At 40.6% G+C, this 27,665-nt stretch overlaps 1 protein-coding gene across 2 annotated transcripts in view; it reads left to right on the plus strand.

The window, feature by feature from the left end:
* IQGAP1 (IQ motif containing GTPase activating protein 1) overlaps window positions 1-27,665 on the plus strand; it is a 74,783-nt gene that overhangs the window by 43,164 nt on the left and 3,954 nt on the right. For both annotated transcript variants that reach the window (XM_074836885.1, XM_074836886.1), the window contains 23 exons: window positions 2,853-3,016; window positions 5,789-5,879; window positions 7,363-7,530; window positions 7,878-8,020; window positions 8,349-8,519; window positions 9,999-10,082; window positions 10,181-10,252; window positions 10,343-10,412; window positions 10,853-11,061; window positions 12,063-12,218; window positions 12,366-12,529; window positions 13,671-13,895; window positions 15,185-15,325; window positions 15,419-15,503; window positions 17,727-17,959; window positions 18,746-18,878; window positions 19,201-19,303; window positions 20,763-20,898; window positions 23,653-23,740; window positions 24,134-24,346; window positions 25,424-25,590; window positions 26,472-26,594; window positions 27,466-27,574. In XM_074836885.1, the coding sequence (XP_074692986.1) occupies window positions 2,853-3,016; window positions 5,789-5,879; window positions 7,363-7,530; window positions 7,878-8,020; window positions 8,349-8,519; window positions 9,999-10,082; window positions 10,181-10,252; window positions 10,343-10,412; window positions 10,853-11,061; window positions 12,063-12,218; window positions 12,366-12,529; window positions 13,671-13,895; window positions 15,185-15,325; window positions 15,419-15,503; window positions 17,727-17,959; window positions 18,746-18,878; window positions 19,201-19,303; window positions 20,763-20,898; window positions 23,653-23,740; window positions 24,134-24,346; window positions 25,424-25,590; window positions 26,472-26,594; window positions 27,466-27,574 (3,248 nt within the window). The remainder of the gene's footprint in view (window positions 1-2,852; window positions 3,017-5,788; window positions 5,880-7,362; window positions 7,531-7,877; window positions 8,021-8,348; window positions 8,520-9,998; window positions 10,083-10,180; window positions 10,253-10,342; window positions 10,413-10,852; window positions 11,062-12,062; window positions 12,219-12,365; window positions 12,530-13,670; window positions 13,896-15,184; window positions 15,326-15,418; window positions 15,504-17,726; window positions 17,960-18,745; window positions 18,879-19,200; window positions 19,304-20,762; window positions 20,899-23,652; window positions 23,741-24,133; window positions 24,347-25,423; window positions 25,591-26,471; window positions 26,595-27,465; window positions 27,575-27,665) is intronic.

The following is a 27,665-nucleotide window of genomic DNA, read 5'->3' on the forward strand; positions in this document are numbered from 1 at the left end:
ATGATCTGTCAGATGCATTTCTGTAGTGGATGAGGAGCTTGAATGAAAAAGAGATGAGTTTATTTCCAGGTCTTATTCTCAGTCCTTTAACGCCTTGCTGTATTAAAACTACTTCAAAATTACAGTTTATTTGAAGATCAGCAGTGCAAATATTGCATCAAAGAAAGAGGCTTTTGGAGTTACTTTGATTCAGGGATAGGTCAACAGAGATGCCCAAAAAAGTTTATTCTGAAGTGCTGTCTGTTCAACAGTTATGTATTCAGATGTTTTTGCTTAAAACATTTGATACAGGTTTTTATTTTTTCAAAGAACATTTAATTATCTCATCAGTGTGATGCCATTCAAATTCAAAGTTCAAGATACTGAGACCCAAATCTCAAATTAGAGTTGAAATGGAAAGTGCTGATCTCTTAAGAGGTTAATTGCTTTGTTTACAGTTAGTTCCATCAGGAAATTAGAAGCTTTTATTTTCTGTTTTAACACTGTATATGACTACTAGTTGTTAAAACCAGTATCTATAAAAGCTGAAATGACTGATAACTGATCTTCTGACCAGTAGAAGAATATGCCTGCACAGCTGTTGCCTTTTAGTACAAGATATTAGTAAAGTGCAAAAAAATCCCTGATAGGAAAATACACAAAAACCCATAGAAGTTATAAGTGTATGCAGCAAGTGCGAGTAGCAAAACAAATACTCTTGAAGGAAAAAATTCGTGATGCAAGCTGAGAAATGTGAATGGGTGTTAACCTAACTTCTATGCTTCTTCTAGTTCTGCATTTTTTTCATTTCTAATTTTTAGTAGTGTTTATGTTAATAAGTGTGTCTTTATCAGTGATAAAAGACTGGGATTGAGCGTAACGATGAAAATTTCAGCAAAACAGAAAACTGGAGTAATTCGCCTTTCTCTAAGACAGTGTTGACTTAAAATCCAGAGTGGAGATAGAGGAGTCATTGAAAATAGCACAATTAAGCCAGCTTATTCTTAGGTAGATCCTTGTAAGGTTCTATATCAGGTGGTTTAACTTGCTATTAATTTTTTTCAGTTTCATTAGCGGACCGTAATTTTTGGTTGTGACCAGTACTGAAAACCTCCTGCATGTGCAAGTAGTGTGACATTTAATTTCAAGCCATTTTTGTAATATTTAGCTCAAAGCCTTGCATCGTAAGGGGGGAGAGTGTTGTTGCAAATGTGGAGGTGATGATAAAGTTTATATTGTACACTGAGACAAACAGGTGTCTTCTTGCCACTTCTTGTTGTGTAGTTGGTGAGTTGTGTTTCACCTTGAAAAGACTTTATACTCTAGAGAGGGTTACATTTTAATTTAAGAGCTGCTATCTTGATTAAATTGTTTCCTGGATCTCCAAATAGACGCTGGTTTTCCTGTTTGGGTCACATGAGCAGATTTGAGGAAACCACGCAAACACAGACCCACACTGGTGCCTGCACACGCCAGTCTCATAGTATCTTTTCTATGTAAGAGGTCACAGCAGCAGTCTAAAAGTTTGTGTAGTCCCAGCACCCTGTTTCTTATAGCACTCCTTATGCTGTAGAAAAGGCACAGGAAATCCTATAATGACATAAGCTGTTCTCACGGGGAATTTCTTAATTCTTTGGTCTGCTTCATATATGTCCTTATGCAAAGACACTTTTTTTATCTCCTGTCTATGAATAAGTTAAATTAGTCCCAAGTAGGTCCTCAAGGCATACAAGCATATATTTTTCATTTCCGCTATCCTTGTCGGTAGATTCAAATTAAAAAATGCTTTCTCACGAGGAGCTGTAATATATTGTTGTTCCATGAAGTAATCTTGTCATGCCCATCAGAATTACTACTTACATTCTGTGCCTTTTCCAAAGTCAAACAGTTATTATATCTGCTTTTTGACAAAAACCATGCCATCATTTTAGCAGTTCTGGTTCTTGCAGTGTCCTCAATGTATATTTTTCCCTAATTTCATGCAAATACCACTTCTTCCCTAAGAGGTTCTGTTTTTCATACAAACTTTTGTGATTCACTTTCCTGTGTAGAAGAAAAAAGTCACAGTCTTCGGCTACATTAACCAAAATTGGAAATCTCCACGCTAAGGTCCTTGCTTTCTTTTGTCTAAAAGATCTCTTTATTCTGTACTGATCAAACCATGATTTGAATTGATCCTTCTTTAAGCAGGGAATTGAATCAGATAACCTCTAGGGTCCACCTCAACCCAAGTTATTTTGTGATTCGCAGGAGATGGTTTCTGTAGGTAGGGCATGTATGATGTAGACTCTGTTTGCATTTAGCTAACTATAAGATAGGTATTTTTGTTTATTTTTATTTAGCTGAATGGTAAATTTTACTGGACTTGAATAGCATCCACATCTCTGATAATACAGCTAATAGTACATATATTCAATAAAAATTTTCTGAAATATGAAGTTACTATTTTTAAGTGGTATTCTATACGAATCTTTAGCTTTATGTGAAGATTTCTTTCTAGAGAAGTCAGAACCTTGGAAGACTGTAACCTATGAACTCTGGCCATTTGGGCTTTGATAGTTCTCTTCCAGTGGCCCTGAGTTGGATGTCTGAGGACTCAATTCTATCCCTGCATGTGGTCTCCCTGAGTCCTCTTTTTTGGCCACCCCGTTTTTTTAATTGCAGTGCCGCAGGCATTATGACTATTTTCAGGTGGAGCAATAGTCTTGCTTTCTTTATAAGTAAATAAAGTTTTCTGTTAAAAAATATTGCAGTTCTCAGCCGATACCTGGTTTAGGAAGGACTAACTGCACTTGTCTTGTGAAACAATGCTTATGATTATTGTTGACCAAAAATGGAACTTTGCGTTTCTCCCCCTACACTGTTCTCCCTAGGGATTTTGGCAATTGGTCTTATAAATGAAGCTCTGGATGAAGGGGACACTAAAAAGACTATTCAAGCCTTACAAATTCCTGCAGCAAAATTGGAGGGTGTAGCCCGAAAGGTAGCACAGCATTACCAGGATACACTACTTCGAGCCAAGAGAGAGAAAGCACAGGTGAGTGCAAGTAAATGCCACCTCTCAAAAAACCTTTACGTCTGTGTAATGGGCTTATTACTCATCCTGAAAGCCAGGAATCAAAACTGGAAGTGGAGAGCTGGGCATTCATACATACCATCAACTGATCTTACCCAGTCGGTTTGGATCTTTCTATACTAGAGAAAGAGATTTGCAGCCAGACCATATGAATCTTCATGAACTACAGAGATGGGTATAAGGATATTATACCCATAATATCATGCTAATATAAGCATGAGGTGGCTTGCTACAGCTAATTGTGGGTCCAGAATGAGATGTGTGTCTTGTTTGTGAAGAAATAATTTGCTTCATCTGTTTTCACAAGGAGACCATGTTCATTCTAGGAGCTCTGAACTTCTGAATGCAAGTTTGCTGCAAGCTTAAGTATTATTTTTCCAGTGTTCTTTGTTAAATGTAGTCATAGGCATAGTTATATACGGAGAAAAGAAAGTTTCTGAAAGTAGAAAAATCTGTTAAGGGATAAATTAGAAAAAATAATTGAAGCAAAATACATGCTACTAGCAAAATATGTACTGATGCCTCTTGTTCACCTGGTGACACTTCTATTGCTAGTGACTTTTTGAGCGCTCATTGTTTTTCTTATTAGCCAAGGACTTCTACCTACTTGTACATAGTTGCCGCTTTCAATAACTGACTGAAGGTGAAGGTGGGGAGAGGAAGGGCAAGTCTTATCTTACGGGTTTAGGAAAGGCGATGAGACTGTGCCTGTGTATATGCAACTGATTGAGTAGTGTAGATGAGATTCTGACTTCTTTTTCTAATCTATTTGCAAAGAAGTAGCAGATGTCTCAGCTTTCAGTGGCTTGAGAGTGGTTTGGGGTTTTTTTTCTGCTGTGAAGCTCATTGCTCTAATACCAATGCAGAATTTTGCATGGAGACTGAGATCTACATTGGTATAAGATCAGAACGCTGATATATATATTTTTTTTAATTATTTTGACTAAAGGTAAATCCACATGATGTCAATAGCTGAAAACTATACATTTTTGATGAAAATCATTAAGCAGCTTCCCCAAGGACCCTGAACGGGTTAATGTTTCTCAGGAACCCATTTTGTGCTGAAGCATTTCCTCCTGCTGAGTCAGAATGAAATAATGAACTCTCTTTAGTTCGAGTAAGCTTCTGCCAGGCTGTGCTGGTAACTTCTCAGTTGGCATGAAATTACCTTATTTAGGCATGTGTTCAGTTTAGGGCTTCTCCTAGCAGCATGGTAATAATTTCAGAAATTGAAAGATCATATTATAAAGTAACTTAGTGGGGAAAATAGCCACTATCTGAAGTCAGTTGTTACTTGCTAACTAGTGATTTTGGTACTTCGGGGCTGAGAGGGGTTGTAGTTCACCGCAAGACGTTGTTCAGTTGCTTATGTGAATGGGGAGCGCTGTGTGATGCACGTTTCTCACATGACGAGGAGAGAGAGAAAAACAGTAGACTCTGTAATAGGTTGCACTGTGTACCTTCCGAAAAGCCTGCAACAGTAAATCCATAGAAAACCATGGGATGGTTTTGATAGTCTTTGGGTTGATTTTTGCTGGTAGAGATTACAGTAGAGGAAGTTGTTTCTTTGATTATTCTCCCCCACTCCCTGGACAAGAGTTTCACTGTTGCTGGTACTCCTGTGGGACCCTCTGGGCTTTCAGATGAGACTTGCCTGTGAAAGGCGTGTTGGTCTCTTGAATGAGATATCAGTAAGCATGGCAGCTTCAGACCCACCAAAAGAGTGGGGAAAAATGTGGAGGGCATGTAAAGAAATGTTAATTTTCAGTCTGGCCCTAAAGCTCTTGAACACTGTAAATAGTGGCTTTTTTTGTGCAGTGTGATTATTATTCCATACCAGAAATAAATTTCCTGTGTTCTGTTTGTATGACGAGAGTTGTCAGAGAGGTGGCAGTTGTGTCTTGGCACTTCTTTCAGTAGTTACCTACAGGAAGCAACAGTGGGTGGGGAGAAGGCTACACTTGGCAACTGCTGGATCATTGTTCTTTATGTATATTTTGGGACTGGCTAAACACTTGTCTCTTTCCTCTTCTCAAATTTCTGCATGTAATATTAGTTGACTGGATTTCTTCAAATCCCAACCAAAATACAGGATACTGTGGGATCACTGCTCCTTGACAAACAATCTCTTAAACAGCAACTTGAAACATGGCTTTGAGCATGTACACCCAGCCACCATATGTACAATGCTTTTTGGTTTGCTAGTTTGTACAGACTTGTGAACTTCTGTGTACAGGAACAATAACAGCCTGATGTGGCATTAGTTACCTGAGAGTTTTTAGCTTCTGCACAGAGATGTGCATCAGCAGCTTTCTGTTCTAAGAACTCTTTGTAACCGTGTTCTGACAAAGGACTAACTTCTGTTCCTTGAAAGTCATGTCCTCTTAGCAAGTAGGGCTTTAGGACTAACCAGTACTGAGTCCTTGGCCTTGTGTTCTCTTTGCATATCAGAGTGGTTCCCACTGACAGAATTTCGTCTTCATTCTGTTTCCTGAAAAGAGTATTTGATTGGGAGGTATTGAGTCTGGTAATGCCCTAGTAGTCTTTACTAGTCACAAATGCACATGTCTTTGTGTTGGAGTCAGTTAGAAAGACTGAAATGCTTCCTGTTCCCTCTGATACAGAAAACTACAATATTGACTATCGTTGATTACAGATTATTTTACTTTGCAAAAATAGTGATACTTTTCTCCTCATGCTATGTATATTTTCTGCATCGTATATTCTCTTCAGGACACACAGGATGAAACAGCTGTACTTTGGCTAGATGAAATTCAGGATGGGATTCATAGGGCTAACAAGGACACAGAGGAGTCGGAGAGATGTAAGTATTGTCACACAAAATTGCAATTAATCCCCATTATCAACCAAATACTGGTTACTTCAGGAAATGTTGGGAGCTGGAAATGTCATGTAAATGTGACAAAGGACATCAAATGTGCTTATGTGCTTCTGGTGTAATAATTTTTCTTTGAAGAGTGATTCTTCACACACTGAATTTCTTACATTTTGGAGGGATATGCCATTTTTCCAGTTTTGCATGTGACAGTGTTGCCTCCTTTGGCAAACCTCTATCACATTGTTTGTCATTTGCAACTAATTGGGTGTGTGGGTGGTTAAGTATGAGATTGTTCACATGCAGAATTTAAATGGTGTTTTCCAGTGCACGTTACCTTTTAGTTGTGTGGCATACTGTTGTCTTCTCTTGCTTCTATTAAGTATTTCTAGACTACGCCACATCTTTTTCAAATGCAGACAATCACACACATCAGTGATACCCACCTTTGCTCCTCAGCGCAGTTTGCAGGTGGACTGGCCTGCCCATCATTACATCCCAGTCTTTATAATGATGTCATTTCTGTCTCCAGAATCAGTGAAGTAATTACTACTCTTTGCTGAAGTTGGGGTTTTTTTTTTTAAACTGATGTTTTTGTGGGGGTGTTTTGGTTTGGGTTTTTTCTTGTTGTTCCTGACAGAAGCATTCTCTTTAACAAAATGTGAGGGTTTTTAAAGTCTTTTGATATATTCTGATGGCCTGTTCTGTGTATACGCTGTTGGTTTGCTGGGTACCAAGGAATCATGGCAAGGAACATTTGGTCAAAACCAGGATTAAAGTATGTGCCCTTAAGCCTGAATAAGATCTTCAGATACCCTTATCTATCCATGTATGAACAGACATTTTTGCAGTCTTACCTACTGCTGAAAATTACTGTATTTGACGTTCGCTGTGTCAGAGTGATTCCTGTGCTCTTGTGAATACATCTGTATTTGAGTTGCGGTTGTGGAGTAGCCCTGGAATGACATGTTGTTATTTTCCTCTTCCTCTGCCCTCTGTCTTTCCCCAATCAGGTTTTTGAATTGTTAACAAACTACTCCATACTTTTTTTCACTAGGGATGGATGGTACTAGTTGTTGAAAAGGCCCCTTTTGAGTTGTGACTTGCTCTGCCAGAAAAAACTGCCTTAACTAAAATGGATGTCAGCGTAGAGCTAAAACATTGTGTGTTGCTGAGAAGTATTGGTGGTAAATCAGCACCATACTGGCACTTGGGGCACACAAATTATGTGCTGCCAGGTGCAGTACCACATACGGTTGGACACTGGATACGGAAGAGGCCTCCATGCTGCAAGTTGCCTGATTGTTTTTATTTGTATTTTGTATTTATATAAACTTAAATATTTGTGTGTATACACACCAACTGTAAGCAGGTGTTCACAGTTGCCTTGCTCTATTCTGTTGTTCTGTGTTTGCTGTGAGTCACTGAGCCCCTGAATGCCAAGATAACCTGCTTCCTTGTGTTATCCAAGTCTCTTTAGGAATTCTGGCCATTAATGAAGCAGTAGATCATGGTGATGTGAGCCAGACCCTAAGTGCCTTGCGTTCACCGGATGTTGGGCTATATGGAGTCACTCCAGAATGTGCTGAGACGTACCAGCGAGAGCTGTCAGAAGTTAAGAGAAGAAAAATGGCAGCAGGTAAAGGTCAAGTAGCTAACAGTGAAATAAATTCAATATTATTGGATGTGGAATCAGAACCAGAAGTGAAAAAGACTCTGGGGAGAAGTCGTGTGTTACAGGTGGCAACTGTGGATGCTTTGTGAACTAAGTTTTTAAAAAGTGAATAGTAGAATGTTGTCCACTTGTAGGATGTGTTGTGTTTAGGTAGTTGTCGTATGAGGTCATTAGGGACTTGGAAACATTCCTTCTCTTGCTTGGAGGAAGGAGCATCTGTATATGTGGATTTCCTAGTTGCAACATTTGTATGTGGGACAGATAAGACACTTGTCTGTTATTGAGACTTACACTTCAGTTTCTGCTCTTAGGGGGCGATGGCAGTGAATGGGTGAAACACTGGGTGAGAGGAGGCTATCATTATTATCATAACCTGAGGACCAAAGAGGGAGGATGGGATGAACCAGCGGATTTTGTGCAAAATGACGTGCAGCTGTCACGGGAGGAGATACAGGTAGCGTAGATAACACATGCTCTTTCTCTGAAAAGATGATGTTCCTACTGTTCCCATCCTTAATGCAGCTCTTAAGAGAAAATGCCTCAATGCCATAGTCACGTTAACAAGTTTAGTAACTCATTTATTTCACTGGGTGTCATCAGATTTGTGTGTGTCAAAACTCCTTCTCCCATTTCAGAAAAATTCATCCTGTCGGTCCATGGTGTTGTGAAAGGCAATGTTGAAGTTTCCTGTAAGCACGATACAGAAAGCTGATGTAACATCATGATGCTTGTATCTCCATTCTCTTTTTCTGACTCTTCTTCCTACCATAATGTTAATCCAGAGCACCATATCTGGAGTCACAGCGGCATACAACCGAGAGCAGTTGTGGCTGGCCAATGAGAACCTGATTACAAAACTTCAGGCTTGCTGTCGAGGATATCTTGTTCGCCAGGAATTCAACTCAAGAATGAATTTTTTGAAGAAACAAGTCCCAGCAATCACTTGCATTCAGGTAAAGATATCCTTTAATTATGTTTGAAACTTATACTCTGCAATTGTTTTCTATACGCAAGCTTATTGACAGTTTTTGTTCAGTTCAAACAGTTACAGCACACAATTGTTTTCACCTCGTTTTGCAAATGATCTGAAGGCATTTCCTTTTCCTGAAGAGTTTTGGTATATTACTTACTTTCCCATGTCATATATAATCAAGAAAGTCTTCTCAGGCAGAATTGGAGAGAGAACTTATTTGAGGAAGCTTTACCTATCACTTCATTATCAGATTCAGTGTTTTGGGAATAGAGCGATATGAAGTTTGTTATATGTCTTTGTGGTGATCATACCATGTGTGGTGGTTTAGTCCCTGCTGGGGTCTGAGACCGCACGGCCACTGCCCCTCCCTCACAACGGGAGTGAAATACAAAGCCCCGGCGCTGAGATAAGGAGAAGTTTTAATACAACAGTGCAACAGCAACACAACAAACAACAACAACAGTAGTAATAACGATGAACAGAGCAAGCTATGTACCAATACAGCAGTGAGAACAGAGAGATGGCATAACACACGCGTTAACCGACTCTCCCACGCTGCCGCACTTGGGCACCAGGAGGTGACTTCAGCGTGGTATATGAATAACCCCGCTAGAGCTTCCCCCCACTGCTGGGGAAACTTAACCCTATCCTATCTAAACCAGGACGCCATGTGATGAATTACTACTGTGATTCCTCATGAATTGAAGAAAAACAACATGGCTTTCAGTATTCCTGAGTAACATTCTTCGTCTCTTAAATTTGTCCAGGTATTTTGAGGATTGAGGACCTGCAAGAGATGGTGGGATAATTCAGCATGAGATTGGGTGCATTTACAGGAGAACAATGAAAAAAATCTTTCTCTGGTGCTGTAACCGAAATGCGTTAAAATGAAGTAGATGCTTTGCACCCTGTTACCACTTTATTAATTGAGCAGTAGATGTGTGGTTTTTTTCTGCCTAAGTAGCACGTGCTTTGTGTGTATATTTGAAAAAAATCCACAACAAAACCCCTAAAACCACTCCCAGCTCATTAAAATAACACTTTCTCCCTTTAAGTGTAGTAGAACCCCTTGCCTAACTTTTCTTCCAAGTATCAGTAGCAGTGAGCCTGCTCTGAAGGCTTATAATCTTAATCACTGTTCTCGCCAGCAGCAGCATCTGAGAGATGCTCGTGTAGAACAGTTTCTGTCAACTTGACTGTTTAGCTGCATCCTTGATCTCTAACTGTGCTTCAGAAGGCCCAGGCTCTTCATGGAGCAGTTTCAAGTCTCATGATTACAGTTGATGAAATAGTTAATGCTGCACACTGTATATCTCTTGATAAGATAATCATGTCTCCCCCACATTTTACTTGGCCAAGAGGGAAGTTGGGAAGCTGAGGAGCAGAAAGAAGCTCAGATTTGTAGTTATTTCTCTTCAAGTAGAAAAGTAAAGTCAGTGCAGCTGTTTTGTGTTTTCAGTCCCAGTGGCGCGGCTACAAGCAGAGGAAGGCATATCAAATTCGTTTGGATTACCTGCGAGCACAAAAGGACCAAGTAGTGAAGGTAGTGAAGGCTCTCTAGTGACTTTTTTGGTAAACCTTTTGGGTAGTGAACTTTGTAGGAAAGGTTTTTATCTGAGTATTTTGGTTTCCCTTCTATAGATTCAGTCAATGACCAGGATGTATCAAGCCAGAAGGCGTTACAGAGATCGTCTACAGTATTTCAGAAACCACGTAAGAGGCTATCTTGGTAAATGAATTTGGTACATGACTTCTGTACTCTTTCCAGAATGAGGTCAAGTGCTTTTATTTTTTTAATCCTAGATAAATGATGTTGTAAAAATTCAAGCCTTTATACGAGCAAACAAGGCACGAGAAGACTACAAAACGCTCAGTAAGTATTGCCAAGAGGATAAAACTGATGTTCCTTGAACCTCTGTTTGCAAGGGATGTTCCTAGTGTGATCTTATTATATCAAGACAGTTTTGAAGAGCGATTGGGATGAAATTGGTAGGGCAGTGTGGGAGAGTAGGTAGTTCTTAAGGCTGAAGGAAAATGTGATTCCAACTGTTGCTTTTGCTGCTGAAAAATAGAACCATAGCTTTGCAGTTAACTTTGGTGGCGTGGACTACCCTAGACTTATACTGATGTCATTCTTTACTGTTTGCTTCTCTCATGATTTACTCAAAACAAGAAATTCAAAATGTCAGAATCTGTTTAGACATGGTGGTGCTAATTTTATTCTGGCTGCTCCTTGATACACTGTTTAAACATAGATAAGATATATGTTTACTTCTGTTTCCCATCCCCTGATGTTTTCATGCCTATTTTTAGTTAATGCTGAAAACCCACCTATGGCTGTGGTCCGGAAATTTGTCCACTTGCTCGATCAGAGTGACCAAGATTTTCAGGAGGAGCTTGAGCTAATGAAACTGCGTGAGGAGGTTGTAACCTTGATCCGATCCAATCAGCAACTGGAAAATGACCTCAATCTCATGGACATTAAAATTGGACTGCTAGTGAAGAACAAAATTACTTTGCAGGTAGGAAATGTGCTGATGGGAGACCAGCTACAGATTGAACTGAGCTCAGTGGTAGTTAGCATGGAGAGCTCCTGGCCTTGGATGTCAGTTGCTCAGGCCCAGCGGAAGACATTGCCCTAGCCTTGCAGACTTTACTCCCAGTACGTTCTTATTCCATTCTACTAATTTAGTATGTATCCTTGGAAAGAAAACGGCAGAAGGAGAAGAAACAAGACCTGAAGCTCAAAAAGACAAACACCAGACTGTCTTGACCTAATTAATGCAACAGATTGTGTGTTTGAAGGCTTTGAGAACTCTGTTCTGTTGCTCCTTTGTGCTTAAACAAGCGACACTCTGCAAGCTTGCAGCGATGGCGGTGATTTCAGAGGCTGGAGACACACTCATGCCACTTGGTGTTGGTTAAAGGAGGCCCCCTCTATCATTTGGCTGATGTGACTAATTTCACAAAAAAAAAAAAGCTCTTGCTGATACAGCACTGCCTGTTCTTCAAGCTGAAGTTCTGGTCAGCTTTTCACTTGGTCCTGGATGGCATGACACTAGGCTTCTCCCAGTGTAAAATCTCAGTTGTAGTGAAATTAATCTCGGAAGGAGACTGCAGCTTTTGGGCTGGTGCCTGCAGTGAGAAGTGCCACTGCTGTCAGAGTAGGCAGAGGTAGCAAACCTAGCTGACTATGAAATAGGATTTTTACGTTTTAAGCCCAATTTAGAAAAGGAAGACATTTTCAGGCATCTTCAGGATGCTACCAGCTCTGCTGAGAGTGACTAACCCTTCTAGGGTTTCAGACAAATTCAGGAACAAAGTCAGGGACAAAGCAGAACATGTAATTCCAGTCAGAGAAATTGCTGCCATCGCAAATAATGCTTCACTTCAGTAGCCCCAGGCATATCCTGACCTTGCCTTTCCACATACAAGAGAAGTGAGCTCTCAGATGCAACTGGTTTCCAATATTGCCTGTTATAAAATACTTAGAGTAGAATCTGTCCCTGTTCTTTCTTTCCAGGATGTTGTTTCCCATAGCAAAAAACTTACCAAGAAGAACAAGGAACAGCTTTCTGACATGATGATGCTCAACAAACAAAGGGGAGGTTTGAAAGCTTTGAGCAAAGAGAAGAGAGAAAAGCTGGAAGCCTATCAGCACCTGTTCTACTTACTTCAGGTAAGCAGTTTCTAACACTGCTTGGTAACCTCTTGTCTCAGAGGCTTGTATGTCTTGGCACAGTCTTTGGTTATGCACTGTAGTTCAGAGCCACCATAGACAGCGGCCTGTGTGGACATGCACACTAAGTCATTTTTCTTGTTGTAGACTAACCCAACCTACTTGGCCAAGCTGATTTTTCAGATGCCTCAAAACAAATCTACAAAATTCATGGATTCTGTCATCTTCACGCTGTATAACTATGCATCCAATCAAAGAGAGGAATACCTGTTGTTGCGGCTTTTCCAAACAGCATTGCAGGAAGAGATCAAGTATGTGGTAGCGTACGGCACATTCTTGCTGTTGAATCAGTTTTGGCAATTTCTTGAATTGCGGCAGTTTTCATGTTATGTCTCATGCTAATATGCAGATAATGCTAACATGTCCCTTCAGTGTCCTCTTCCCACTTCACATCTGTTCTTAATGAGGTCTATAAAGGAAGAGTTGAGTATGTCCATTGAGGATGAGGGCTTTTTACTTCAGTCAAGATTTCACTGCTCAACACGGCAGCTACTTTTAATCTGATGCAAAATCATCCTGAAATTCAGGCTAATCTCAGTTCTCCAGTGTCTGGTTATAAACACCTCCAACAAAAAGCAAACTCGGGCTTTACAAGCTGGGGAGAGAGCTAACACTAAGCTCTCTGGATTTCCAGAAGCTGCTGAGGAGGCTGAAACCGAGAGTCTTTATTGTTTGGCATTTCTATTTACTGTCAGTGTTAGGGACTCTGTCCTCAGGCATGTTTTGCTTGATCAGTTGGGCCTTAGGAGCTTGGTGTTGTGTGACTTCAGTTCTTTACAGTGCAGAGCTGCCCAACTTGCTGTGAAGAAGAATGCGCAATAACATTTCTGAGGAACTACTCTTTAAGCACTTTGGAATATGCCCTGAAACAAATAACTTCTAAAAGAGATTATTTTTTTTCACCCCTTAAATTAATGCTTGGGAATTGTAGAAATTTTGTTCTCCTCTGCTGTGTTTCACATAGCTGTATACTAGGAGTGGCTTTTGTTGTCAATTGCTTGTTTTCTCATTTTAAATACTAGAAGAAACCTGCTGTTCTTTTTCTTCTCTACATAGCACGTGCTCTGTTTCCTTTGTATTTTTGAATTGTGCTCTCAAATACAACGTACAGTCACCTTTGCTTTAACTGTCATTGAGATGACTACTGGCAAGTTGCATTGAAATTCCCGAACAGAGGTCATAAGTTTCTTGCCTCATCTGTCTTGAGAAGTGTTCCAGTATTGGTCTTACACAGTGTTGTAGTTTGTTGCTGTATCAAGATTTTTAGTACAAATCCATCATCTGTTTCGTGAGGGTGATGCTCTTTAACATTTTGTTTTATGCTGGGAAATGGATCTAAAGCTGACAGAGTTATGCATACCTCATATTTCATATAGAGTCTTTCTTCTTCAGATCAAAAGTAGACCAAATACATGAAATTGTGACGGGGAATCCTACTGTTATTAAAATGGTGGTAAGTTTCAACCGTGGTGCCCGTGGTCAGAATGCCCTGAGACAGATCCTGGCACCAGTTGTGAAGGAAATCATCGATGACAAATCGCTCAATATCAAAACTGATCCAGTGGATATTTACAAGTCTTGGGTTAACCAGATGGAGTCTCAAACTGGCGAGGCCAGGTATGGGAACTGTTACTACTGTGTTTTTCTAAAGATTGCTTGGCTGCTTTGCACTGCTCTGTTAATCAGTCCAAACCATCCCTGGCTTCATTGCGTGCCTGTGTCCAGCTGATACCGGCTTTTCCATCTAAGATGGCTTTCATCTGAGAGTTCTAAAGATCGTGTTCTGCCGATGGTGCTGAGGGTATTGAAAGGGAATCTCATTAGGAGATGGAAGAAGAAATGCTCTTTGGTGTTTGCCTACGTTGACTTGGTAATGAGCTATGAGGTGCCCTCTAACCTAAAAGAAATCATGGTAAGAAAAACTATTTGGGAATCTGTCCGTGTCAGTCTCTGTTCATGTTGTATATAGCCTCTGCAAACTTAGGTACTATTTGCAAGCCAGCAAAGCCTCTTTTGGTGGAGGAGTGTGAGATTGCAGTTCTTTTAGTCCTAACATCTTTCTAATTAATATCAGACACTGATAACAGTTAGATTGTACTAGATGGTTTTATGTCATTCTGGTTTCTTCCAGTGCGTGTGATTTGCTAGAACTTGAGGTTTCTATTGTGTTCTATTGTGTTTGGGTTCTTTAACATAGCTTTAAAAAAAACCCACAAAAAGCACCATACAGATGAGTGAGTTTCCCCATTCAGAGCAATCTGCAGTCATATATCTTGATGTACGCCTAGTTCAAAATTCTGAATGTGTTAAAAATGCAGGCAAAAGTGTGTGTTCAGGTCTTTCTCTTTACATGAGATTTAGGAGACACTTATATGAATTACCTGCTTCATCTGTCTGTCTTCACTGGAGTACTGTGCAGTAACTTTAGCTGATGGAGAAAACATAACTACGCATTTGGCACTGCTTCCTGCCCATAGCATGTTACAGCAATTTTACGGATGCTGTTCTAGCTGCTGGATTGTGTCCAAGCATTTTATCATGTTAACGTTCAAATGCGTAGCTTGCTTTTTCACCAGTTTATTTGCAGACTGAAGTACCACTGCATGTCTCAGATGACACTTTTTTCCTTAGTGTGCATGTGTGTATGCCATAAAAAAACCCACAAAAAAACCCAACCAGTTTTGAGTTAGCTGGGCCTTTTCTCACAGTGGCTATTGCAAGGGAGAGTAGAGGGAGTAAAAACAAGAAGTATTCAGCTCCTCCAGTGCCTGAAAGGTTAATTGAAGGCAATGCACAGCTCTTGGCAGCTAAGTGAATATAAGCTTGTTTCTGTGTCCAGCTAGAAATTCTTGAAATACGCTAACCTGAGGAATACTCACCTTCACATGTTTGGCTTTTTCAAATAGCAAACTGCCATATGATGTTACACCTGAACAAGCTCTAAATCATGAAGAGGTGAGGACGCGCCTGGATGCCTCAATCAGAAACATGAGAACAGTGACAGACAAGTTCCTGTCTGCCATTGTTAGTTCAGTGGACAAAATCCCGTGAGTCTGGTGTTACCACAGTATTATCTCGGGGAAGTTGGTGATGGGTTCATGCTTGCAGCAGTCTTATTTGCCCATTTTTTTGTCTTGAAGTTATGGAATGCGTTTCATTGCCAAGGTACTAAAAGACTCCCTGCACGAGAAGTTTCCTGATGCTGGCGAGGATGATCTTCTGAAGGTGAGGATCTGAACAACTTTGTGAATAATTGTCGGCCAAATTCGCGGTGGTGAACGCATCTCATTCTTCTTTGTCAGCTATGTGTGTGGAGAGGAGTGCCTGTAAACATATATAAACTTATGTACTTCTACGGCTAGAAAATGTTTCATATTGGGCTTTTGATTGTTAGCTTCATATATGTCACCTGAGATGTAATACGTTGTTCAGAAGGAGATGTCCTGTTGCTTCTGCTTTGCTTTTAATATCTTGGGCATTGGGTCCTTTAGGTTTCTTGACTTGGGGTACTCTTGCGCCTAGAAAGTAAACCTTGATTTTGCTGGTATGATCACAGCCAGCTGCTCCTTTCTTAAAGAGACAATGTCAAGTTAAAAAGTCTGTATGCAAAATTCTGATGTTTCTAATTCCCCTATCTGTAACACTCCAGGATATTTTGATAGCAACGGGTAGAGAGTCACTTTTCATGATGCCTGGTCAGTTTTATACTTTGCATTTCAGTAGGTTTGGAGAACTAGAAGGATCCTAATAGTAGGCAGTCTCAGATTAGTATAGCTTTGGGGTTTTCATTAAAGTTTCTTTGGGTTTACGGCTTCTGGTAATTGTGAAAGCCTTTATGTCCATGAATGCTTTGCTTGTTAATAAAACAAAGTTTGGGTCTTGGAATACTTGACAGCGTCTCTTTAAACTTCTCTACCTCTGCTTCAATCACAAAATAATTACCAATCTGAATGCTGTTTTCTTCTCTCTTCTAGTTCTGTGCTTTCCCATTCTGAGACATCGATTCTTTCTATGCAGGTGAATTAATTTCTTCCATCTGTAAATTTAGGTGGAAAACTGCGGTTTTCATTAATCTTTGTGGAAACAATGTAAATGTCCACATGAAATTCAAAACTGCAGTTGCGTACAATGACTACTCCTAGATTTTTTAGCAACCAAAGCTACCCATATAACATACTGTTCTTCTCCCTCTGCTAGTTTGAAAGTCACTAATACAGTTTCTTTCACAGATGTGTTTTCTTATTACTGGTAGTAAACAGCTTTGACTGTTGTCATCCCATGACATAATCTGTGAGAGTACAGCAGGGGCTTGCATGAAACAGTTGTCAAAAACATGACCTCACTGAAAGCAGTTAATAATTTCTGGGGCTGCTCAGCAATGGCTAGATTTTTTTTTTCTCTGTTTTCAGCTGTTAGTTCAGACCCCGATCTCTTCCATGCATTTAGGTCACGTGGCAAGTAGGCAAAGCCAAGATTCAGTGACCTGGCCCTCTGCAAATTTCTGTGAACTACCAGAAAATACTAGAGCATGTGGTGTGAGAACTACCGCTTTACATCAGCGTATTGGGTTAATTCCTTTTCATTGCTGGAATTACTTTTGGCAAAACATTCAATACAGGTTAGAAGTCTTATTTGTGACCATATGGATAACGTGACATCTTTATTTTTGGTTCCTTGAAGTTTATTGCTGCTCACAATTAACTAGGTAAATTGGGTTTTGAAACATCAAGTGCCATTTGTCTTCTGTACTTCTGATTTTCTTGCCTCTGAATTAAATGGTTTCTCAGTTACTCTTGCGAACTGGGGGTCTACGTGTGAAAATGTTGCTGGCTTATCAAAGAATTACTCTGAAATAGAAAAGAATGTTGAAGAAGGAATGGAAAGTAGTTTCCTCAGTTTAGCTCCTTGGTGTGCCATGCTTCCTCACCATTTTTGCTTTGTCAGAAATGGTGGGCAATTTTGCATGCTTCTCTAAGAATTAGGTCTTGTTCCATATTGACACTGCATTACTGGGTTCCTCTATACCATGATCGTTCTGCCCTCTGTTAGACTAACTCAGTTACGTTTAATTCTCCTGATAGATTGTCTCATGCTCGTATGAGTAGTCTGTTGGTAATTGATAATGTCTTCTGTCTGTACATTTTAAGTTAAAGTTTTAAATCTTTAGGCATAGGAATATCTGCTGCTGTATTGTCCTGTGACTAGTAGTGCTCAGTCTTCCTTCTTTGTGTTGACCATCCTATTGCATCTTAATGATTTTATTTTATTTTACACTGTAGATCCTAGTATATACTTGCATACAGCAGCACAGCAGAACCTTTATCTTGGAAGAGGCCTCTGGCTTACAAGAAAATAATTTATCAAAGCTCAGAGTAGTTTGAGTAAAATTCAGTCAGGTCCTATATCATGGTTTCCTGATGCATTTCTTCTCTACTCAACTTCTCCCAGATTGTTGGCAACTTACTCTATTACCGCTACATGAATCCAGCCATTGTCGCACCAGATGCGTTTGACATCATTGATCTTTCAGCTGGAGGTCAGCTGACCACGGATCAACGCAGAAACCTTGGTTCCATTGCAAAGATGTTGCAGCACGCTGCATCCAATAAGATGTTCATGGGAGACAATGCGCACCTAAGCATCATTAATGAATACCTATCGCAGTCATACCAGAAATTCAGGTAGAAGACCTTAGCTAATTAAGTTGAAAAGTGTGGCAGAGGGTAACATTGCAAGTAAAAAGGGATAATAATAAATTTTAAATATGATAAATTCTGTCTCTGTCAAATATGCGGTCTGTTGAAGATAAGAGGTTGCACTCCAGGCTGCCGTAAGCATCAGTGACAATGGCAGGTAAAATGTGTTCCTCGAATTTATGAACAATACATTGTATGTTAATGAGATTGTGAAGTCAAGTGTTTGGACTTAGGAGTTTCCAGAATAAAGGTTGCTTCTGGACATGTTGATTGTGATCCTTTGGACATGAACAACAAATGGACATACATTCTTCTGTCCTGTGTGAACCCTGGCTCCACCTGAAAACCCAGTGGTGCTCAGGAGTAAAGCAGACTGGCATTTAGTCATTCATATAGTTCAAGTAAGCTTTTGTTCAAGAATTGTCATCTTAGACCTCATGTGTTGTGGAAGAAAGAAAACCAGAGGTTGCTGGGAGCAAAAGGTGTTACTGCAGTGGAGGCAGGAGGATGTGTGAACAACGTCACTGGAGCCGTAGACCAGTCCCGTGAATGCTGAAAATGAGCCAATATCAACGTGACCAGTATCAGTAATTGAATTTACTAGGTTACTTCTGATATGTTAAATTAAGGCTGTCAGACTGGTGTATGCCATAATGTACCATAGTTTAAAGCAGAGAGACTATGCTTGGGATTGTCATGGGGAGTTAATGCTCTTGGTACATCATGTGACTGTCAGTCATACTGATTCTTTTCTCCTCCTTTTTTCTGAAGACGTTTTTTTCAGGCTGCCTGTGAGGTTCCTGAATTGCAGGATAAATTTAATATTGATGAATATTCTGACTTGGTGACTCTTACTAAACCAGTTATTTATATTTCTATTGGTGAAATCATCAATACACACACTGTAAGTATACATTGGTCACAGTTGCTCCTTATAAGCAGTGCTTGCAAAGAAAATGCTGCTTCTGGCTGAAATGCAAGGTTACCAAATACAAGGCTGAAAAGTTATCTTTCATAGTATGCAAGAGCTTGTTGGTTTATTAATTAAGTAATTAAGAATTAAGTAATTTGTGACTTCTTTAAGTTTCTTTTGAAAGTTTTTGAGTATGTGATAATGGCACAGCTTTGCATACTGATATTGCTGCTGTGGAGTTCAGTGAAATAAGATCTTTTTCTAAAAGATACCGACTCAAAGTAATGTTGGTATGTTTTTTCTGTCCATCTAGTTGCTCTTAGACCATCAAGATGCAATTGCTCCTGAGCACAACGATCCAATTCATGAGCTGCTGGATGATCTCGGAGAGGTTCCTACAATTGAGTCCTTAATAGGTTGTCTAGTTTATTGTGCTTAAGAAATATGTGATATTACCTTAAATGGTTTGAACTGCAGTAAAGAAACTAAGGAATCATTATAGGTCGTTAGGGAAGATGTGCTCTAAAAAGCAGCAGCAGATTTGTTCCAGTGTATTCTCTCCAACTGCAGAATTTGTGACCCTGAAAGAAGGGAGGGGTTCTTACTGTTCTCCACCCCTCCTCACCTCACCCCCACTCCAGAAGTTTCTACAAGGCAGATGGATATTTTGACATGTTTTCTTCATTCCATTACACTGGAGCCATTTCTGTGCGTGTGTCTGTCCCAGCTTGTTTGCAAAGATCTGTCCTCCACTCTGGACGTCCGTATGCATTCCTTCCAGAGTGCAGTAATAAGTGTATTAAATGATATGTGACCCTACAAGGATCTTAGGCATATGGACAATTAAGTTTTTTCCATCCTTTAGAGTTTTTTCTATACATTAAGAATTTTATTCTCTTTATTCTGGGTGGGGGAGGAAGGAACTGACTTCACTAATCTGTGAAAGTTTTCTATAAACCTGAGCCATGTTTCACTGCTTCAGGATATAACAAACACTAGAAAGGTGCACAAGCCTCTCCTTCCTTGGTATCTATGTTGCAGCTGTTTGAAGTGTGAAATCTAGTGGGGGGGGCAAACAGACACAGTTTTTGGAGAGGATGCTTTGACAGCAAAATGCTTGTCTTGAAGTCACTTTGATTAAAAGGTTGGAACCTTTTAAAGGAATGATTGGTAGCACATTTTCTTCCAAGCACTGGCAAAGAACAGAATATAAAGAAGCATTAGAGCTAAACTAGACCCTGAGTTCAACTAGAACTTACCCTTCTTCTTCATGTAATTTCTCCTGTGTGCATTGTATCTATGTGGTTAATGTGTCAGAGTTTAACCTCTCTGCAGCCCTTTAAAAGAGGGGGGCAGGAGGGGAAGCGTCCTAACAACTGTTCTGATGAAAGTTCAGGCACAATTAGAACAAGAAAAATTCCTTTTGACAGATGGCTTTGTTTAATAGAAGATTATAAACTCAGCTGCCAACAAGGGCTTCTCTCTTAGCTTGAAAATTCATTCTGATGAGGACACGGACATAGAGGCATGGTCATATTTTTATTTATAAAGTATTTTTGGCAGGTCAGCTACTCTTCTCAGTAGAGTGAGATGCTGAGATACAGTGTGGAATACGTGTACATCTTTAAGGCATACAAACTAGTCATTTTTGTGGTGCCTTTCTGGCCGGTGCTTTCTCAGTTTTGTGAAGAATAAGTGTAAGATGTTCAAAATGATGTTTTTAAAAGCCGTTTATGGCTTTTGAAATGTCCTTTTGACAGTATAGGAACCAGTGTAGTTTCTCTGTGGTCTGTTACATAGGGAAAAATTACAAAGCTCTAGCAGTCAAGAATGTAAAGAATACAGTTTAATCTATAAACTCTTTTGGTTTGGCAGGGGAAGGGTCTGGCAATGTTAATGACCCCAACAGGGAAATGCTAGCAAAGACTGAGGTTTCTCTCACACTCACTAATAAATTTGATGTTCCTGGTGATGAGAATGCAGAGATGGATGCAAGGACGATTCTGTTGAAGTAAGTAAGGGGTATGCTTCTTGAGAATGAGGAACCTGAATTTTCACAGTTAATCTGCACGTGAAAATAAGAGAACGGAAGTGCAATTTAAACAAACGTGGAACCGTTACTCCAAATACACTGAGCCTGTAGCTATGTCCTTTCAATGCTGTGGCTGTTAAATTTGTTCCTGTTAGTTCTTTGTCACTGTTGAATTTGTTATTCTTTAAAAGTCTACCTTGGACGGTTCTGGAGCAGAAAACTACCAGAAAATAAAACTTTCTAGATGTGAGTGTGACAGCAGTTGGATTTGCCTGCACGTGAATAATTTGTAAAGATCATCGTAAATAATCTGTAGTGTTCATCACAGTTGAGTTTTAACTCTGAAGTCTATTAACGTGAAATTTAGATGAATCAATAATCACACGCTCAGCGAGTTTGCCAACAACACCGAGCTGTGTGGTGCAGTCACACGCTGAGGGAAGGATCCATCCAGAGGGACCTGGGCAGGCTGGAGAGGTGGGCCTGTGCAAACCTCGTGGACTCCAACAAGGCCTAGGGCAAGGTCCTGCCCATGGGTTGGGGCAATCCCCAGCACAAATCCAGGCTGGGCAAGGAGTGCCTGGAGAGCAGCCCCAAGGAGAAGGACTTGGGGGTGTCGGTGGGTGGAAAACTGACTGTGAGCCAGCAACATGTGCTGGCAGCCCAGAAAGCCAACTGTGTGCTGGGCTGCACCCAGAGCAGTGTGGGCAGCAGGGTGAGGGGGGGGGGGATTCTCCCCCTCTGCTCTGCTCTCGTGAGACCACCCCTGCAGTGCTGGGTCCAGCTCTGGGGGCACCAACAGCAGAAGGACACGGACCCGCTCGAGCGGGTCCAGAGGAGGCCACGAAGATGCTCGGGGGGCTGGAGCACCCCCCTGTGAGGACAGGCTGAGAGAGTTGGGGGGGTTCAGCTGGAGAAGAGAAGGCTCCGGGGAGATCTTAGAGCGGCCTCCCAGGACTGAAAGGGGCTACAGGAAAGGGGGGAGGGATAGGATGAGGGGTAATGGGTTTAAACTGAAAGAGGGGAGATTTAGATGAGATCTAAGGAAGAAATTCTTCCCTGTGAGGGTGGTGAGGCCCTGGCACAGGTTGCCCAGAGAAGCTGTGGCTGCCCGCTCCGTGGAAGGGTTCAAGGCCGGGTTGGAAGGGGCTTTGAGCAACCTGGGCTAGTGGAAGGTGTCCCTGCCCAGGGCAGGGGGTGGGACTGGATGGGCTTTAATGTCCCTTCCAACCCAAACCATCCTGTAATTCTATGAATATCTGTGTTACCTATATAATGCCCTGTGCAAATGTTTTCAATAGAATACATGTGACATACAGAAAATTTAAGGGTAACTAAATGTCTAGTATATGTGAATAACGTTCTGTTGCTAAGTTTGCTAGCTCCTGCAGAATCAGTTTTCTTCACACAGTCTTTGAGCGGATTATGTCTGTATCCTGCCAGCAAAGCAGGAGACGATGGTAGTTCACGATACTCTCCCTGTAGCTTTCCCCTGTCTGTGGGAAATATTTCCTTAGGATATTTTTGCTGTTGCTGCTCTCCTCTTTTGGTTTATGATGCACTTCCCTTCTCTCTGCACTCACTGTCCCCCAAACCTGACTCTTAATAGATGGAGACTGATAGCCTTTTTTGGGAAATAGAGGTGATATTAGCCTAATGGAAAGAGAGCAATGGACTGTCAGGGATTTCACGATCGCTAGGCTCTGTATTCCAGAGGACTTAGTACTAGTATTAAGTCTTGGACAGTTTTAAGCAAATCCTTGTTGCTGAGAGATATAGAGCAGCTACCTGACATTCAGATGCATGTTTACCCACTCTGATGCATTCCTGCTCAAGCGCTAGATAGTTTAACTGAGAATTGTTGGGGTCAGCTTACGCTTGGCCTAGACGGAACAGTGATATCCCAAAAGAAAATCTTGTCTCCAAAAATAACTAAATTAACTGGGCTTCTCAAAAGATACATCAGTATTTCCCTACCTGCTGGAAGAGAGTGACATTGATTTAAAAAATAAAGACCTACTAGATGTGTTGGTAGTTATCCAAGTCGTGGATGAGGAAGACATCCATGTGATGTGCTTTTTGTGAGGCCAGAAATAATTTCAGCCTAACTGTGAAGTATTGAAGGTGCTGTTTGGTTTCATTGTGTGGCTCAAGGACAAAATTGCCTCAGAGTGGGCACTGGCTACGATTAAGTCACAGTTGAGTTCAAGGAACAGCCGTGTCTATCACCAGACTGGACTCAGGGATCTGCTTTGGATCAGTTACTGTACACACAAGAAAATAGTCCTATGGAGGTTTTTTTTATACCTGTTACAAAGCACTGAAGCACTCTTACGGATGGATAACATTACCGACTTTTTCTAGCTGCAGAAATTCACTGTTGCTGTTACCTGCTTTACCTTTCACCTTGGAATTGCAGCTTCTGTGGTCCACTTGGCAGTACTGGGTCTGCCTTGGAATATATGGGGTAACGTCCTTGCTGTTTGAGGGGATACTGGGGAGAAAATCCTTCATATGTGATCGTTTCAGGGAACCAGTTTTTGATAACACTGTCAAATAAGTAAAGTGCTTCTCAGGGTTCTGGTGTGGTCTAGTCTATTACTGTCTAAGCGTGCATCCAGTGATAATCTGATTTCAGGTAAATCAGTAACGTTGGTATTGCAGAACAGAACAGTATTGAAGCTCTTCCAGTTTAAAGTTTTTTTTCTCCTGTTCTCCTCGATGTCTTTGCAGCACAAAACGTTTAATTGTCGATGTAATCCGCTTCCAACCAGGGGAGACGCTGACTGAAATCTTGGAAACTCCAGCTACCTCAGAGCAAGTACGAAATTGTTTACCTGCATTTTTCTAGACTAGGAGATTGTCACCTATCTAGATATATGTGGGTATACTTGGAAATCTGCATTTATGTATTGCAGTGAAGCTGTCTCCACTGATGTTGGAGCAGTGTGTAACAATAACGAGGAGGGGATATAATGGAAATAAATGGTATGTGTGAATCTTACTCCTCTGGGAGTTGCTAGAAACTGTTTATCTAGAAGACCTTTTTAAATGGCAGGTAGGCTTCTGATGGTTCCCATATGTGGAATGTGTTCATCAAACGTGGATTCAGTATCCTATGTTAAGCCAAAGGTCAGGCAGTCTGTTTCTGGTTTTTTGTCACCTTAAAATTGATCTGCTTCTGAACTTATAATTTTTTGGTTTCTTTTTTTAGGAAGCGGAGCATCAAAGAGCTATGCAGAAACGAGCCATTCGTGATGCTAAAACTCCTGATAAGATGAAAAAATCTGTGTCTGTAAAGGAAGATGGCAACTTAAATCTTGCAGAAAAAAAAGATAAAATCAAGACAGGCCTGAAGAAGTTGACAGAACTGGGGATAGTGAATGCAAAAAATAAATACCAGGAACTAATCAATGATATCGCGAAGGTATGCCAGTCAGTGGTTTCCTAGTAATCATAGGGGAGTTTTCCCACAGTCTGCAGTGTTGTGAAACTGGCAGGAGTTCTCAGGAGGAGTAATTTTTGTAGCAGTAATTCACAGACACGAAGCCTACCTTCTGCCACAGCGTTTCCACCTCTTGGCACTTGGCAAGTCCTTTATTTTTATAGGACATTTGTGTTTTCTCAAATTACTGTGTTGCCAGAATCTCAGGTACTTTAAGGGAGAGCATTATACCTTGGAGGGGAAGTCCTGATGTGTGACCTTTTTTTCTGCTCTTTTTCACTAATTTAAGTAATGCCTCTACAGACCTAGTCACAAGAGGAAGTTTTGCCCTAACTTAGACATCCTAACTTTTATTTAAGTGTACCCATTCAAGAACACCTAAATGATAAAGGGGGAAGCTGAGAAAAACTTGTAAAAGTTGTCTAATACTGTTGTACATTGCTACAGTGACAATGTATTTCAAATCACATCCTTACAAAAAAACTACTTGGGAAGTGTCATGTATGTAAAGTAAACAAATAATTGCCTTTAGGGAACCAATTAGAATTAATCGTACTGTCGTTAATACATGCTAAAAATCAAAATAGAAGTCGACTTGAAGACATGATATTTTTTGTTCATCATTACGGTATCATATGCTTAAAGATGGCCAACTAACAATGAAAAATAAAGATGTCTGTGCGCTGCTGTGGTTATAATGCTTGAATTGTAAGATACCTTTCCTACCCAGCAGTGGCAGAAATTGCTGCCTGCTTTTAGATCGTATACTGTCAGTGCCCACTGTAGTCATTGCAACTAGGACAGCATTGAAGTTTGAGAAAGCCAACAAAAGGTTCAAATGAACTACTGTGTAGGGTGGGTGAGTTCCAAAAACAGTCAACACAGAGAAGAAGTGGTTACGCTTAAACTGGGGCAAGTGCAACTGAGGGCTCCAGCTTGTAGCATGAAGCAAGACTAAGCAAAATCAAATGGTGTGTTTCAAATACTCTGTTCTGGGCTTGAGCAGCTGGAGAGCTCAAATGACTGTTAAGTCTGTGCCTGTTTTTCTCTGCGGCATAGGATATCCGAAATCAGCGTAGATACCGTCAGAGAAGAAAGGCAGAGCTGGTGAAGCTGCAGCAGACATACAGTGCCTTGAACTCCAAAGCTACTTTTTATGGGGAGCAAGTGGATTATTATAAAAGCTACATCAAAACCTGCTTGGATAACCTGGCCAGCAAGGGCAAGTAAGTGTCTCAGAACCATGCCACGGACCTAGAAGTGCTTCTTATAGGAAGCACGTGTAGGTTGTTGCTAAGAACAATCTGCTCAAAGCTTCTCGGCCAAGCTCTTTGTCACAGCAGTAGTTCTAGGGAAAGGGTCTCAGCAGTGGTGGAAAAATGCAGGGAGAGGGCAGTGCCTGGAATGGGGTCAAAAAGACACATTTGAAAGAATTTTGGTCCCTCTGGGAGAGGGGAGTTTAGAAGAGTCCAGTGGGAATGAAGGAGGTTGCCCAGATAATGCATGTGCTGCTCAGTCTGACCTGTCATCCTTCCTAGGAGCAGAGAATAAAAATAACAGTTACCTACAAGGAAAGCATTGATCATGAGTGGTCGTCTTCTTTTTATCCTGAATGGAGTCAGTTGTTATAGTGCAAGACAATTCAGATTTTCCTGGAAAAAAAAAAGTGTCTTTCTCCCCAGTACAATGTGGGAAGAGCAACTGCCAGTGAAAACGGAGACAAGAAAGTTGTTGAGTAATCTCGACCTTCTCCATGTCAGTTGTCACCAGATCTTCTTTTGCCTAATGATAGATGGTACTGCTTTCTGTGAAGTACCATGTGGTTCTGTTTTGGGGACTTTTGTTGGTGTGGGTTTTTTTTCTTCTCCTGTAGTGTTAGAGTTACTGGTAAATAGTAGAAAATCAGAGATTTGACCTGAGCTACAAGTGCTATGTAGATAAACTCACTAGTAGAAATACATCATCTATCAGCTGCCTTAGTCACGGTTAATTAGCTATATTGGTTCTATCCCCTCATCCAAATAGGTTTAAATGTTTGCTGTTCGAAATTTCTTTACTCATTTGACTGATTATCTTGTTTGGGTTTTGTTGTTTATTTTTTCCGCAGAGTCTCTAAGAAACCTCGGGAGATGAAAGGCAAAAACAGTAAAAAGATTTCTCTAAAATACACAGCAGCTCGACTTCATGAGAAGGGAGTGCTTTTAGAGATTGAGGACCTGCAAAGTAACCAGTGAGTATCTTTCTAAAACTCAGAGCTAAATAACCTTCTCAGAGGAAAATGGGTATGTTGAGTTCTTGTCTCTTCCTTTGAACTAGTCTAGGTGCTGGCAATTGAGGAACAGAAGCTCTGAGGCTTGTTTGAAATAGTGACAGATTGTCTTGTGGTTTTGTTCTTGGAATTCAGCGTTGTTGGTAGATATAGCTATTGAAACGGAAGAAATTGTTTTGGTGATCCAGGCTAGCATCTCTAGGGCCAAGCAACCTTGCATAATGATCACTTTACAGCTCTCTTTTTTTTTTTTTTTCCTGGTTGAAGCAAAGCAGCTCTTTGGTTGAGAAGTGTAACAGGATTTAAACATGACATCCTCTTCCCACCCGCCCCTTCCCTGTCATCCCCACAGTCCTGGAAGGGTACCTCCTCAGGTCAATTGCTACTATGATTATTAGCGCTCTCAGTTGAAAAATCAACTTAATGCTAGCTTGAGTTGGTCCAGGTGCAGTTTGCTAGCCTTGAGAACTTGGTGGAATACAGAGAGACTGCCTGTTACTAGACTTTTTTTTCAGTCCTGAATCATATGTTGTACTTCATGCACTAAATGACGTGTGGCTGTGCAGCACTAAAGTAGACTGTTTAGACTGCACGGGCTATACTATGCTTGTGTGAAGGTGTGGTCTACCGGACGTAGAATCTGTTAGGCTTCTATTCACTGTCATATTGTCTGGTCAGCTTTTGTGGTCTCATTCCAAATGGGGATATAGAATAAAGAATATAGTTCTTAGGAATTCATCTTCAGGTTTCATCTTGTATATTCTCTCCCTGTTCCAGTAGGAATTACGTGTTCAGTAATGAACTGTGGTTTTTCATTTCTCAAATTTCATAGGTTTAAAAACGTGATATTTGAAATCAGTCCAACAGAAGAAGTAGGAGATTTCGAGGTAAAAGCAAAATTCATGGGAGTACAAATGGAAACCTTTATGTTACATTATCAGGTAAGAACTGTCCTATTTAATAGTGGCATATAAGTTCCACTTGCCAGACTCTTCATCAAAACACTAATGACATGTTATCTGCCTGAACAGT

This window comes from Strix aluco, chromosome 12, assembly GCF_031877795.1.
Source record: "Strix aluco isolate bStrAlu1 chromosome 12, bStrAlu1.hap1, whole genome shotgun sequence".
In the NCBI taxonomy this organism is placed as follows: Eukaryota; Metazoa; Chordata; class Aves; order Strigiformes; family Strigidae; genus Strix; species Strix aluco.